At 45.7% G+C, this 15,736-nt stretch overlaps 1 protein-coding gene across 1 annotated transcript; it reads left to right on the forward strand.

The window, feature by feature from the left end:
- Positions 1-4,120: 4,120 nt before the first annotated feature.
- On the forward strand, positions 4,121-15,442 carry CD2 (CD2 molecule). The gene is made up of 5 exons (XM_050332669.1): positions 4,121-4,241; positions 7,051-7,347; positions 9,677-9,919; positions 12,294-12,413; positions 14,352-15,442. The coding sequence occupies exons 1-5, from the start codon at positions 4,181-4,183 to the stop codon at positions 14,558-14,560; spliced, it is 930 nt and encodes a 309-aa protein (XP_050188626.1). The 5' UTR covers positions 4,121-4,180; the 3' UTR covers positions 14,561-15,442.
- Positions 15,443-15,736: the final 294 nt, after the last annotated feature.

A 15,736-nucleotide genomic window follows, 5' to 3' on the forward strand; every position in this document is an offset into this window, starting at 1 on the left:
TATCAGTTTCCACATAACAGGTTCTGAGTCAGCATCCCTGCCAAAACCTTGGCCAAAGCTCTGTTTTGAGTTCATGATATTCATATTTGCACCACTTTATTCAAGGTGGAGTTTTTCCTTTCTTGGCCCTGCCTAAGGCAGGAGTGAACAGGAAGGAGTACGTGTCCATCAGCTAAATGGCTGAAACTGTATGTGGAAGCCAGCAGTTCCTTGGCATTTCATAGTGCAGGGGCAACTCCCCTTGCCAGGACTGACTTTACTTCTTCCCCACTCCAGACACTACCTGCAATTCCTCCTGTCCTGCAAGAAGCTACAGTAAAGGGGAATGTACCATTGTGAAACCCTCAGCTACCAACCAGGGCAACCCACACAGGGCCCAGCTGTTAGTCTTGCAGGAGAACTCCCAAGAGTAAGGTTATCCTTACCCAAAGCTTTCCCTCCATATATTACCCCTCTGGCATTCCAATGAAGATCACATTTGCCCTTCTCTCACACACTGTGCCTCACCAAAGGCCTGTCTTTGTGAGAAATTTAGAGGTATGAATTTGCAACGTTCCTGTCACTTTTCATGGTGAAGGTCTTGGGTGGTCGTGGTGACTGCAAGGTGTTTAATTCCTGTGCAAATGCCATTTATTACAACCTAAGCTTCATACAAGAAGAGATGCTGCAAACTATTAGATGGGCTACAAACCTACTTTTCTGTGAAGAACATGCTAAGTGTATTCGTAGTCTTCCTTTTCTAGTAGATCAAATAACATTTTTTTTTTTTAAATAAGCCTCAGGCAGGAATGTTTATTGGCTCATCACTAAGTTGAAGACTTAAGAGTTGGGAACAACTGCATGTTGTCTCTTGAGATGTTGCCTTCAGATGAGTGGGAGTCTGTCACTTTTACGTGGAAATGTAAGTATGATAACTTACATTCCCTGTGAGGAAACTGTGTAGTGTATTACAAAGAACTGAAAAGTAAAGAGAGAGCAAGCCACAAAAGCAAATGTATATGACTACAGTGCTTTGTGGCTTTTGCAGTGGAAACAATACCACAGAGCTTGCAGTGCCTGCAAAGAACCAGCCCACTGTCAAGGTTGTGCTTGGTCCTCTACTCTCCTATGTGTCAGAAGGTGGAGATCTCTAACAAAGCAGTGTGGTAAATAGGGGTCAAGCGTCCTCAGCTGACAGGTCTAACTGGAGGCAGGATCATCACCACTGCACTAGGAGACATCTACTTTTCTATCAGTGCCCTGTTTTGGTAGCTGGTGCTCGTTTAGCCCAGTGGTGTTATTTCCTGTGTGAGGGGTAGGAGAGAGGGTGTCTGCAGCAAGCAGAAGAGTGAGAGCACAATTATCTACAGGGCTGGCAGACCTCGCCTTGTCCTGCCCAGTACAGCTTGGGGCAGTGTCTGGGCTGTGGCCACACACAGATTCAGGCAACAGCTCTCTCTGTGCTGTCCCTCTGCCTTGGGGGGATCACCAGCTGCTGTGGTAGTCTGCTCTGCCAGTGCTCTCTGCTGTAGATGTGTTTTCAGGATGTGCTTCCTGTGCCGCACTACTGAAAGTCCACAATGGCTTCTAGACCTCCTTTATGGCAGTAGCCCAAAGCTGCTGTGCTTTCTAGAGATACCTTCAGACACCTTCTCCTTAATGCCTTCCCTTGGGGCTTTTCTTGGAGGGAAACAGGGACATCAGTGCATGGACTTACAGTGTTTCCCTCCCAGTAATGTCCAGAAAATCCCTTCCTCCTTCTAAAATTGGAATCAAAGCCCAATCAGGACTGCAGCATGGCATTGTCTTGCTCCTCAAGGGAGGGAGGGTAAAGCTGGCAGGATATTGCCATTTCCCCACTTCTCATCTGGCAGGAAGACTGATGTTAGAGACATGGGCTGCTTTTTCCTTGTCTAGCTGGGTCTGATGGTGCAGGAGGTTTCTGATGCTGGTTAGAAAAGGGGCTGCTCAGTGGGATGGACCACGCACATGCCAGGATCTCCCAGGGAATCCTTGTTGCAGGTGAGTGGTTTGGCTCTTTGCACATCCAGCTGTGCTTTTGTCACACAAAATCTCTAAGCAGGTTGATTTTGTGCATATGCACCCAAGTCCTCAGAAGGAGGATATCCAGGCCCAGTGTCACTTCTGTGGTGTACAGTGAACAGGGGACTTTGGGTGCCCCTTCACTGCTCACAGTAAGCTCATTTTTGAACAGACCCTCCAGGATTGGTTTCTTGCTCTAGTCTACCTATTGCTCTAAGAGAAACAAGGATGTTTGGTGTGCTGTAACTGGTCTCCTGGAGCACAGGGGCTTTCAGTCTGACTCATTTCAGCTGTCATTTTACAAGAGCATGAGTGGGCCTGACAAACTGATTCACTGGAAGTCATGGCTTTAATTGTTAATACAGGGAATCCTTTTACACCTTGTTCTACTGCTATGGAGCTTTAACTCACTTTTCATGCACACACATATCTTTCCATTTGTATTCAATTTGTACCAATTCCAGTTTCTGCCTGCAGCTCCACGCAGGCAGCTTCTTGTGAGCAGTATGGCACTGAGCAGGCTGTGTGTGCTCAGAGCAGAAGGACAGATCTTGCCCCAGCACGTTCTCAATTTGAGTGTGTGACAGACAACACACAGGCGGACACTGGAAGCAGGTGGTGGCTTTGAGGGATGTTTCCTTGAGGAAGAGAGGAGCTGAGCAAAGTGTGGCAGTGATTTCAGCATGCGGGGGGCCTCCCTCCATTCTGCTTGATGGACCCAGTGAAAAAAAAAAAAAAAAAAAAGGCAGGAGAAATTGGTGTTGCTGCCTTTGCCCAAAGTCATTTTAAGTACTTGGGCTGGAAGCAGATGTGTCCAAGAGGTCGATACAACCTGCTTGGCTGGGGAGATACCTGGGCACGGCTGCCCCTGCCCTCAGCTTGCTTTTTCCACAGAGGATGGAGGTCAGCACAGAAACGTCATCTCACTCTTGCTGTTTCCTCTCTCCTTTTGCATGTACCCCTGTTGTGCATTCCATGTAAGGAAATAATAACTGAAAGAAGGAAGAAAAGCCAGGTTTAGAGGCAGCAATATTGTGACTTTAGTGCATATTACCTCAGATAAATTTTTCTCCTTTTTTTGCAAAAAGCGATGTTTTTTACCTCATTTGTACCAGCTAAAAAATGATGACGCTGGAGAAGAGGAGGTATCTTACAAGACCTTCCTTTAACTTCAAGGAAGAAGAACGGTATGAATGAACAAGAAAGATTTCTCTAATATTGTACATCTCCAGTGTTCTTCTGTCTTCTTTCTTGGTCTATATCTGTGATAAAAAGCTGGAAGATTTCAGTGGCCACTGTAGCCAGAGGAATTGTGCTGAGGAGGGTAAGATTCAAAATCCTCACCACTCCATCTGTTTTGTATTGGAATCAGGAATAAAGATTTTATTATCTTATGTGCTTTTGGACCCAGCTCCCCTGCCTCCTCACAGCTTCTTTCCTCATGCTCTTTCCCACACCAGCCAGCCTCAGGGATGGTTTATGGATACATCCAAGGCTGCGTTCTCATCCCCTTCCGTGCTCATCCCTCCCTCACAGCTTGCCCAGACGCTGGCCCTGCCTGCAGGATGCCTTTGTGGCACTGGCCAGCCCGTCATAGATCAGATGTTGATGTGAAGCTGATTCCTGATGGTTTCCAAGAGAAGTGCATCTCCTTTGCGTTTGACAGCCAGCAGGCACCTGGTCCTCATGGGGGGTCCTGGGCTTGCTGTCCCTTTGCTGCTGCTAAGACTAAGGGGGAGAATAAGGATTTCCATCTCTCCCCCACTCAAAAACTGCATCCATCTCTCGAGGATGGTGGCATGTGGATGCTGGAGCAGAACTCTCTGGGTGAGCACTGAAGAGGACAAGAGCCTAGCTGGCCCTCCAGCTGGGTGGGCAAACCTCAGGGGCACTCCTGCCTTGAATGTCCATTTTCTTTGTTGCTACACATTGTCCCCATCCTGACAAAACCCTCCACTGAGAGGTATTTCTGCCCCTTTTTTTTTTTTTTTTGTGTCTGTGCTAGAAACGAGAAGTGCCGGGGTGAGAGCTGGAGGAGGGGAGGAGGGTACAGGGGCTGGACTGACACGTCCCATGACTGCTCATAGCAGAAAATCCTTTTACCTGCCAGGAGCTGTCATTAGACAAGGCGACACTGGAATTTTTTTTGACTCTGAAAATGAACATTGGGAGGATTTTCCTAGTCAAGTGCATGCTGCTTTTATTTCCCAGTGTAAAATGTGAGTTTTTCTTACCCTTCTTTGCTCTTTCAGGCTAACATTAAAATTGCATTTTAAGCCATTTACAACTTGGTGGGCTGTTACCGATAAGAAACTAGTTCCACTTTTCCAATGAGTGAAGACATCTGGGTTATTGCTATTATTATTTGATTTAATTTTCAGCCGGGGGGAGGGCAAGACCTGAGTTTCCTATTCCAGTTCCAATAATAAGCTGTAAAGAGTTTGGGGTTTAAGTTAATGAGCCTTAATTTGACACATGTTTAATGAGAAATGTCAGCATGCAGTTTTCTTTCTGCCCTCAAGGTAGCTTGTACTACATTAGAGAACCTCTGTTCGCTGTGCATTATCGCATGTAATTTCCTTTTCTTATCGAAGATGTGCAAATCTTTTGAAAGTGTAATTTATATTCTTCCATAAATATTAACAGAGTGATACATTTCAGTGTCTTCAGTGGAGTTGAAGTCTAAAATGAGAAAACAGCAAGTAAATACATACATCTTTTATGTTTTGCGTATTATTGTTCATATTATTTTTTAAAATATTAATCTAAAAACTTAATTAGGGTGTTAACTCATAGATTAGAGAAGGTTATAAGAGATGGAGACAACACAAGCATGCATAACTTTTTTTTTCCTCTGTTTCCTTCCACTGCAGATTGTATGTATGGCTGCTTAATGCTTTGCTTTTCCTTCAGAACAAAATTAATAGATAAATAGGGATTTTTTTTTTTTATGTACATGACCTATGAAACGTTCCCCAGCAGAAATGATGACTATTCCCTTGAATGGAAAACTTCTTTCAAAGACTTCCTTCCTTCTCTAAAGTTACTACGGGAACTTCTAACTCTTTCTTGTGACCGTGAGTGAGCTCTGGGCTCTCAGTTCAGACCTTTCTGCCCCTTGGAGCACATTTCAGTTGGCATTTTTTAACATAAATGTTTCATTAGCTAAACAGATTTTTAGTATCATATATGTTGGATACGCAGCTTTCCATTTAGCAAGACTACAGGGATCAATCTGATAGTTGTGTCTCGGTGGTCTGTTCACAGAGGTGCCATTGAATTATCTCTGGAAACTCAGATTACTTTTTTCCTTTACTTTTGGAGGGGAAATATAAGTAGTTTCTGTTACGCAAAGAAATCCTGTTAATAGCTCTAAATAGTTATTCATGAGTGAGCAGAAACAAATATCAGAATTCAAATATTTGGATATAATCTGTAGTGTCATCTATGTGGGGCATAGCTGCTTCCAAGGCTGTTTAGTTGATACTTTGATTTCAGGATATGTCATTAGATATGTTGCATACTTTGTAAGAAAGGGACTACTGAAAGAACAGTCTCTCTTTAGACTGAATTTAGGTGAATGTGCCCAGAAGCACTACAGCATTAATCTTGTTGCGGAGGCACAGCATTTTAGTTCTTTGATTATATCTAATATTGTTAGCTTAATGAAATAGCCACTGGATTTCAGTTTCCCCTCTGTGGGGCAGTTTGTCATTATCCTAGATACAAGGAATAAAGGACTGTAATAAAAATATGCACAAACGTAGTTTTTCTCTCTGTGGGGAAAAAGTACTTAAAGTATATAAAATTAGAGCAGAATCAGCTCTTCCTGCTGATTGGCTTCATCCTGTAAATTGAGGAGGAATGAGCATCAGAAAATGAGAAACTAAATAAGCCGTGTTAAATAAACCACGGTCAGTTGCCAGTGAGCTCATCCCACCTGACACTCTCACACAGGTTTCTACCTTCTCCTGCAGATTCTCCACCTGCCTCAAGGGTGGGGACAGTACTTGAAATGACCTCCCAACAAACTTTGCACTCTGAAAATGTGGGGTGGGTCCTGCAAGGGCCGTGTGTGAAGCAGCCTGGAGGGGAGCGGGCAGGGTGCTTGGGCATGGCCGAAGGGCCTGTCATCCCCTCAGGTCGTAACGTGTAGACTTTTAGTGTCCTTGGCTTTCCTGAATATCCCCTTTGGCAGCCCCAAGCTCAAGTGCTGCCCAGTCCCTTGGGAAGCTTGTACTCTTAACTGCTCTGGAGAAGGCAGCTGTCAACAAAGGAGGCCTGCAAAGAGAAAAGGGTTTTTTTGCCTTTGCTTATGTCATAATGTTTCCAGCAGCCCCTCAGTTCACAGGATGTGAGTGGCTATTTGTTTCTGGCTGCCTTACTTGCCCCACCAGGATTGTGTCCTAGGAAAACCCAGTGGATATATTCCAGTGGGGCAGGATGCCTGGGATGGGTGAGGAGGGGGCACTGCAGTGGGTCTGCCTTCAGTTCAGTGCCTTACACTCACTGCTTGATACTGGCTACTATTATTATAACTATTGCTATCACTGTTGTTGCTGAACAGATCCTACTGTCCAGGGACACGACTGGTCTGTGTTCCTGCTGCCTGCAGTAATGTTTGCAGTGAGGGTGCTCTGGGTATCAGTGTGTACCATGTGCAAAACACACCAAAGCGACCTTATTTTCAGGAAGGGTTAATTTCAAGGTTAAATATGTGGGCAGCCATGAATCTTGGCATCCAGAGTCACTCCAAGTAGGTCAGCCAGAGTATAAAAAGTCAGCTTTTGAAAGCTAGACTCCTAGCTTTCTTGCCTCTCAGAATTAAAATGGACGCTGACATTTATCTAATGACCAACCAAGAGGTGCTTTGGAGCAGGGGAAGAAGATGGCAACAGCAATGCAGGGAGGCTCAGACAACCTGGGGAGGAGCAAATGACAACCTTTTGGGTGACTGCTGTGGCTACTGAGCTTGGCAGTGAGGGCTGTTGCAGACCACTGATGGGCTGGTTGTGCTTCCCTTAACAGGCTCTGTTGTCAATTGGATTTACAAGGCAGTGAATGAGACAGCTCTTCTCAACATCGCTGCTCCTGGGGACATATATCATGCAATATGGCAGAGAGATGGACAAAGGTTGGTTCAGATAAAAAATAAGGACGTTAAGCACTATGTGAACAAAGACCAATGCAGGTGTAAGATACTCCAAAATGGGACTCTGCAAATACATCAGGTGGTGAAAGGGGACAGTGGAAATTACACAGTGACTGTTTATCAGCATGATGGAAAATGGAAGGCAGAAGAAAAGACAAGATTCTTTGTTCAGGGTGAGTTTCTGCTTTTCCCATACCATTCCCAGCACAGCTGAATAAGACTTGGTACTTTTTTTTTTTTTCCTCTCCTGCAGCCTTTCCTACTCATTGCCCCCCTTTCTGATTTGGGGGCAGGGGGACTTCTGTCAAAGATGTACCTTCTTTCTCCCGCCACTGACAGCAGTCTGCCTCCCTTCTCTTGCTCTTATTGATGGCCTGAGCCCCCTGGCTTCTTTCTGGCTCCCCTGTTTGTCAGCCACAAGATTTCTACATGTGCCCAAGAAAACAGCTGTGAGCAGGTCTGTGTTGAGAGCAGGGTGAGCGTGGTCGGCCCTACTGCAGCACCACAAACGGTGCTGGGACCCTGGGCTGGGGTAGCACCCTGCGAGGGGGACTGGGCTCCCAGCAGCATCCTGCTTCCAGAAACCTCACATAGGCTGCTGTGCTCCCATAAGAGGTTTCTGGAAGCAGGATGCTGTTCAAAGCACAATTAAGCACACACCTGGGGATTTCAGCTGCATGGATTCAAACACGAGGGCTTTCTATGCTGAATCTTGTCCTTAGGGATCAGAGCAGTAGCAGCCCAAAGTTTTTCTGATGAACAGGGGATAGTTATTCTGCTCCTTTATGGCTGCTGCCACCTCTCCAGACCTCTAAGCTGTAGGATAACATGGATTTTTTTCCCCAAAAAGAAAGTAGTTTTGCTCTGTCCTTCTTTAGCCAGCGTGCACATATTTGCCAACCTCTCAGGTTTCTGGGCACTACAGAAATGATGCCCTGATGAGGCAGCAAGGACAGCTGGAATGGTTTTATCAGGGTTTCTGTGCAATGGGAAGCCCTTTGTCTGAGGGGCTGCTGAGCCATGAGGGTGTCTTGTTACTTTGGGAACTATTATTGCAAACAGATTCAGGAAGTCATCAGGGCCTGATGCTGCATGGTCATGTTTTAAGCCACTGAACTGTCATTGGGTTGTCCTTATTTCAGGTTAAGGTTCCAACCCAGCTGTGTGCATTTCCTCCATTGTGCAGCAGTACTGTGCAGAGACGTGTCCTTACCTCTGACACACACACTTGGAAGTAAAGCCCTGTAGTAACTGTTGGGCACCGGAGTAATTTGTCAGCCAGGTTACCCCATTGTTACTAGGGTTGGACAAATGGTTGTCAAAAACAAACAAACAAACAAACAAACCAGTTTCAATGATATCCTGACACAACTCCATCACCAGCACCTGGACGCTAGTGTTTCATGCTGGGATGTTCCCCTGAATAAAAGGTTACAGTTTGCAGAAGAGGAGTGGGCTTACCAGGGAAAGGGTGACTGCAGATGTCATGGTGTGAACCCAAACTGCATGTGCCACAAACAGCCCTCACTGCCTTTAAAATTTAAGATCTCCATAACTTACACTGCCTGTAACTAGAGGTGACCTGGCAGGTTTTTATTTACCTGTTCTAAGAGGTGGACTCTGAGATTAGCTCAGTTGATTAGAGCACACTGTTAATAATGTCAAGGTTGTGGGTGTGATCCCTGTAGGGGCAATTCACTTATGAGTTGGACTTGGTGATGTTTGTGGGTCTCTTCCAACTCAAAATATTCTGTGAAATGTTTGTTGGTTTGTTTGTTTTTTTTTTCCCATTTGCTGTCCCTGCCAATTGCCCCTAGTCAAGGAGAACCCCACATGCTCTTCTGGCTCTTTCAATACCACCAGTGATAGAGAAACTGGAACCAAAATTTAACTAGTTGTTTGCAGGGCGTAAGAAGAGACAGAGATCTGTTTTCTCTGTTATAACCTCACTGAGAGCTGAGGTGTCTGTTTTGTGTTTTCCGTTCTGGGTTGATGGGCTTTCATGCTGTGGCTGTTGTGCTGGCTGAGTGCTGTAGGTAGTACACAGAGCATCATAAGTAGTTGTTTTTTCTGCTTTAGAGAAAATCTCTCCCGATGGGCACAGGCAGAGCAGGGCCAACTTCATTTGCACCAAAACCCTGGGGCTGGAGTTGGAGGGGGCTGTGGCTCTGAGTCCCTGCCATCCACTGCCTCCCTGGAAACCCAGCTTCCTCCCTTCACCTGCCTGGTTGGCTGTGAGCCAGGCTGAGCCTGAAAGTAGTCCAGCTGCAGTGGTGCAGCTCTGCTTTGCTGGGCCAAACATGTAGGGTACTGCACTGCACTGCACTTGATTTATTATGGCCATGTTACTTCTGCAGTAGAGGCCTAATTTGCTCTTCATTCTTCTGTTAGCGGGTTCATTCTCATTATCTGGTTATTTGGGGTTAATTCTCTGTTCTGCTTAATAATGGAAGTTTTCAAAATGAGAAACCATCTGTGCCTGTCCCTTCTCTTCTTTTTCAGAGCCTGTCCCTCAGCCAATCCTCAGTGCTGAATGCATGAATAAAACTGTATATGTCAAGTGTGAAGTGGAGCACAAGGCTAAAGATGAAGAATTTACAATAGAACTGGCTCAACCTAATGGCAGAAAAATCCAAAAGAATGCAGCTATGCTGGAATTGCAGACACGGCATTCTGGGACATTCAGATGTGCTGTTAAGAACCAAGTCAGTGAAAAAATGGTTGAAAAAGCAATCAAGTGCTCAGGTAAGAGCTTTCTTTTGTCAGAATCTGCTAGGATGGACCCACACAGCCTGATGCAGTTTCACGTACCTGTAGGACTGGTCCAGGTGCCAGGAGAACAGATGGTCCTGGGTACTCAGTGCTGGGAGACACAGTCACTGGGAGCTGATGGTGCTGTGGTAGCCAGGATGTGAGTGAGGCCTGGGGGTTGCAGGAAGAGTGAAACAGGTTTTTGTGGAGTCAAGAGCCTTATGGGTGGTAATGAGGCCTCCAGGGCTCACTGTAGGGCTGCTCCCACTCCTGGTGATGTCTTCTGAGGAAGACTTCAGCCTCCCAGACAGATCAGGCTGTCTCAGGGTGAATGAATCAGACAAATTCTTGGTCATCCCATCATTTTCTCCCTCTCCTCCATCACTGCTTCTCTCAAAAGCTGCCAGGGGTACCCTAACAGATTTTTTGGTGTCAGCTTCCTCATAGACTTGAGTGGTGTCAACCACCACTAGTGGTAGACCAGTGAAGTAAAGAAGAAAGCAGGGAAGTTGGCCTAAAAGTGTTTTAATGACATACAACAGTCTGCAAAAGGCAGAAAGCACTTTCCTCTTAATTTTTATCCTCCTTTATTGCTTTAAAAGTAATGGTACTTCCCAAAGGTTGACTTCAGTCAAGTGGTCCAAAGCCAAAGAGTTGTCTTCAGATAAAACTACACAAAATACCACAACATAAAATAACAGTTTGTTTTTGGCCTGGGATTTTCTCATGTGTATATGAAGCCACAACACTGATTTTAGAGGATTTGCCTTTGATTTGCATCCTCATAATGGAGAAGTCACTTGTGTGCTTTCTCCTCTGCATAATCCTATCTATGAAGGTGGTAGTTGCCTGCTACATGTGGATGTGGATGGGTGCTCTCACAAGGGGAAAAATAAGATGCTTCAACTCTCCAGCTTGGCCTAGAAATCAGGAGAGAAGTTATGGAGAGTTTAGCTAAGCTTTGGGGTTGCTCAGATCAGCACAGCTCAAGTGTACCATGGTTTCTCTTGCTCAGGTGAAGTGTGATCTTTCTGTGGTTTGTCTTACTCAGTTGAAGCATCATCTTTCTAAATCACAAGTGCAGCAGAAGAACTGAAGGAATTGCATTTTAAATGGTCAGGGTCAGGGAGAGTTTGTTTTTTTCTCACATTATTAACATTATTTATGACAGGCTTGCCACAGTGATCTTTAAGGGACAAATATGGCATTTCTCAGACACCGAAAAAAACCCTTAGCCCATGTAGCACTACCCTCCCTCCTCAAACAAAAAACCCCTCAAACCTTTCTGTGTGATGGCAGGAGTCTGCCAGATCCACAGTGGATTAAAAATCCCTCACCTTGAGGTCAAGCCTCTTTCCAACCCTGCTATCCTCTTTGAACTCTTGGTCCTGCATTTAAGACCAATCACCCCGAACTTTGACTTCTAGAAAGCAAGGTGTGCTTCAGGTGTTCTTCAGCTCAGCTACCTTTTCATACAAGTGTAATTATATGTGAATCTGCCTGGGTTCCTCTTAGAGTCAGCTAGGAGAAACAGGCACAGAGAGGGCAAAATCTTGGGAGAAGAACCACATCACTGAGGGTACTCTTCTTTCCACTGGGGCAGCCCAGGCTGATGCGCCTTACAGTGTAGACATCTCAGCTTTGTGTCCTTGCTCTTTGCCCTCCATGTGCATGTCTACTGAAATGATAAGGGTGGTACCAGTGGTGGTGTCCCCTTTGGAGCTCTGTCCCCTAAGAAGCCAAGGAAGGTGCACTTCTGTTGGGTTCAGCTCCATGGCACCTGTGCTCCAGTGTTATCACTGAATGCCAGGAGGACAGTCCAAGCAGGAGGTTGTTAAGGAAGGCCAGCATCCAGCAAACCTTCTGTGGTGAAGGAACAGGAAGATTCACATAAATTTTTGCTCACAGGCAAACCAAACTCTCATTTTGAGGCTGTGATGTATTTGGTTATGTTCTTTTCCTTTTTCCTTTTTTTTTTTTTTTTAAATTGTATAGAGCCAAAAATTGAAGAGGAAGTGCCAAAATACTATGAAGCAAGCTAATCTCAGTATTTCCAGCTCAGTAGAAAGTACTTAAGAAGTTTATTTTTGCGAGATGTTGAGTACAGCCTGAATGCTCGTTGTCCGTAAATGGGTCCATTGTTAGCAAGAACCAGGCGTTTGTGGTCATTTAAATAAGCTGAGCTGGCACACATGAATGCTCTGGTTTCAATTTTCTGCAGAACTTGAATCCATTATGGAGCAATCAAAATTCTCCAGAAAAGGTATGCTCTGCCTTTAGAGTCAATGGAAGAAAATACAGAATTCTAAGTAGATGTTGTGCAAGTTATTTCCTTCTATCTAACATCCTTTTTCATTCTCTTAACTAGGCAAGCTGGACCTTTATCTCATCTTAAGCATAGCAGGAGGTGCACTCTTTTTTGTCATCTTTGTGATTTGGCTTATTTATTGTATCAAGAGGAGGAAAGCAAAAAGGCGTGAAGGTGACGGTAAGTGTTTAAGGGGCTTTATGTTGCTGTCCAGACACCTAAAATCTTAGAGCTTCCCACTGAACTTCCCTGTGGTCAGGAGTGTGCTCTCTGCCTTGTCATGAGCAATAACCTGATTTTAGTATATGGTGATCTGAGCAGATCAGCTGGCATTGCCAGTCTCACTTTCTGATAAACGCTTTGAACAAAGCACTTCTTGTTCTCAAGCCCTTTTGTTTATTTGTGGGGGAAGAACTGCTCCTCTAAAACCTAGCCAAGGTCACCAGTCAGGAGCAACTATGGGGCTAAAATATACACTTAGATATCTTGTCAGCAGGTTTTTTTTCATTAATTTACGTGGTATAAACTTTGGTTCTGTTACACGTGGAGATGGTCTAGATAGTGAGCAGGGGTAAGAAGGGCTCAGCTTTTCTATGTGTTTCCTCAGGCACTTGTCCTCTCTACAAACAATGTCCTTGGAGGCCTGTCAACACTGGAGGTCCAACTTGGGGCACTTTTGAAGTGTTGAAGTTTTCGGAGTGTGCAGAGGTCTCATCTGTTGTCCAAAATTCATGCCTCTTTCAGACCACAGGAAATACTCTGACAGAGTCCTCTCTGAGGGGGCTCTCAGACTTAACAGAGAGGTTGCTTTGAATTACACACAGCCTGGGCATTACTGCTAGTTTGGGTGAGCAGAGGACACTTGAGCTCCTGCTCAAGAAGAGTCATCTGGCCAACCTGGAGGCTAAAGCAGGAGGGAGGTTGCCCTGGCACAGGCTGTTTAAAGGCTTTTTTCTGAGTCCTTCCCTCACACACTGTGTCGGGATTCCTGAGTGGTCTCAGATAACAGCTAGTCTCTGTGTCAGTCAGTCCTTGAGCTACAAAATGGGAGTAGAAGCTGCTGTGTACACCACAGCAGTCTTTGGCTAGATAAAGAGGGCAATGCCTGAAGGAAACCTCAGCTGATACCTCCAAGATGCCAATGGTCAGGTGACAACAATGGTGAGCATGATCAGTCCCATGGCCGAGGTGAGAGCAACCTCACTACACCTGAGCATGGGTAACTTTCCATGGCTCTCCTGCTTTCCCTAAAGCTGTGACTATGAAGAACAGGCAAGTGCTTTCCAGTTTTCTGGGAGAGCTCACAGCAGTGCAACCACAGCATGTTGTCTCAGAAGGTTTGCACAATGTGAGCACAATGCTGGTGTGAGCTGTTCCCATTTGAGTGGTATAGATTACTCCTTCAACTGTGCAGTGACACCATATCCTCAATTTTTGAGTCTGGTTTCAGCAAGAATTAAGAAAACAAGTCTGGGAAAATGAGAACTAATGTAAGAGGGTGATGGGAAAATGAGAACTAATATAAGAGGGTGACTAGTCTCTTCGAAACAGTTTGGTGTGTGCTCAGTGTCCCAAGAGGTAAATCCCTCAATCCCCTAAACTAAGCTGAGTGGCATTTCAGAATGATGAGTCAGTGATCAGAAGTCAGCTGGAGTGAATTAACTTCTTCTGTATGTGAGAAAATTAATGCTGAGAAAAGGGATTTCTGACTTCCAGGTGTCTGGAAATCCCAGCACGGATAATGGCAGGGCAGAGTGCTTTGATGTCGCTTCCTGGTGTTACATCTCACTTTCCCTTCAGTAGCCTCCAAAAGAGGACAGAGCAGCTCAGGCTACTGATGACCACTGGGGCCTCCCTGACAAAGCTGGTTCCCTCAACAGACAGGGTAGAGCTGCCCCAAATGCTCTAGGTACCTTGATCTCAGCCAGGCAGATGAAAAAAGCTTCTGTGTTTGCCCGGGATGTGCAGGCAGAGGTGATTTTTCTTGTTAACTGGGATAGCAGGAACACCTGAAAGGGGCAGGTTAAGATTGACATTCGGCTTTTTCCTGCTTGGGCCGAGGACATTTCTAAGACTTCGTAGCATGTCCCTGATTGCGGGGTCCTTCTGTCGTTGCAGATGAGCAGCGGATGATGCAGACCCTGCCGGCGGAGTGTGAGCGGGCGGTGCGGGAGCTGCCCCCCACGCCGTGCGCTCCCACCCCGAAGCAACTGCGGGTGCAGCAGCGGCCGCTGCCGCAGCCCCAGGGGCAGCAGCAGCCACAGCCCCCCCGGCCCCGGCCCCGCACTCAGCCCCGCACTCCGAACCACCTGAAAGAAAGACCTTAAACGTGCGTCCCTGGTCGTCTGTCTTCTCCACCATTCACTGGGGAAAGGAAGTTTCCAAAAGTCAGGAGCACCTCCCGCCCAGCCTTGCGTAATGCTCAGCTATGAAACGACAGCTTTTGTTGCAGAAAATTAGGGAGAGAGCATCAAATGGAGATGAGGAGAGCCGGTGGAGGAGATTCAAGGTGATGGGCATTCATCCCTGTGGCCATTTTTCTTCATGTGTCTCCATGTTAGGGTATGGAGCACTGAGCCTTGAAACCTCTGTCTTTCTGAGGTTCACTTTTTACCACACTTTGTTGTCTTCATGCCTTTTGGATGGTTGGTATTAAGAAGAAGTGAAAGCTCTAGTGAGACAAAATGGACCCATGGATCTTGCAGGGTTTTGTCATGTATATTTCTCCTGCCACTCCTTAGGACAGCTCTCTGGATTCAGCATCAAACACAAATATGCGACCTCCTGGACCAAAAAATAGTTGTATGTAATTAAATGCTTGCCTGAAGTTGAAAGAATCAGTGTCATCTACTGCAGAGAAAATACTGGAAGGACATATAAGAGCCTTGAAGCACCTGTGGGGGAAAAAACACGAGTGGGAAAGGAATCAGCTTTCCCTTTTCCTTTTGCCACTGTGTTCAGAACAAGAAACCCTGAGCTTAAATTGCAACAAGGAACACTTAGGTCAGGACTTTTTTTTTTTTTTTCTAGATGAAACATTGAAATAGATTTCTGGGAGAGGATCTCTAGCACTGGGGGTTTCAAAGGGTGGATGAGACAACTGTCTGTGAGGCATCCTCATCCTGCTGAGGGAACATGCTACAGGGCCTCTCCAATGACTGTTTCAGCTCAGTTTTTGTGTTGGCAAATAAAACAAACTTTTATTCTCAGCATGCCTGTTTAGCTATCCAGACATTTTTTTTCTCCTAGAAGAGTTCTGGTACCTGTTGGCTCATGAAACAAACATTATGAACTGCTAAGCAGTCTGATTACTGCTGGCATTGTCTGAATTGTCATGGCTTTCTGTCACAGGGCCTCCTGCTCAGGGTGAAGAGACCATGCCTCTTGATTTTGCTAGAAAACACCTCACTCACAACAAGGTGATGATAGTGAGCTGCTGAAAGACCTCCCTCTCAAAGGGAGAAGTTGAACTGTGGTAGCTGTACCTGCATTACCCTCTGTGT

Source organism: Myiozetetes cayanensis, unplaced genomic scaffold (genome assembly GCF_022539395.1).
Source record: "Myiozetetes cayanensis isolate MyiCay16 unplaced genomic scaffold, myiCay2020 scf5-8, whole genome shotgun sequence".
Taxonomy (NCBI): domain Eukaryota; kingdom Metazoa; phylum Chordata; class Aves; order Passeriformes; family Tyrannidae; genus Myiozetetes; species Myiozetetes cayanensis.

Bases quoted from the DNA above. Each gene is read 5' to 3' on its own strand.
- CD2 (XM_050332669.1), top strand. From the start codon at position 4,181: ATGAACATTGGGAGGATTTTCCTAGTCAAGTGCATGCTGCTTTTATTT. The intron at 4,242-7,050 runs GTGAGTTTTTCT...TTCCCTTAACAG, and splicing joins TTTATTTCCCAGTGTAAAAT to GCTCTGTTGTCAATTGGATT. The intron at 7,348-9,676 runs GTGAGTTTCTGC...CTTCTTTTTCAG, and splicing joins GACAAGATTCTTTGTTCAGG to AGCCTGTCCCTCAGCCAATC.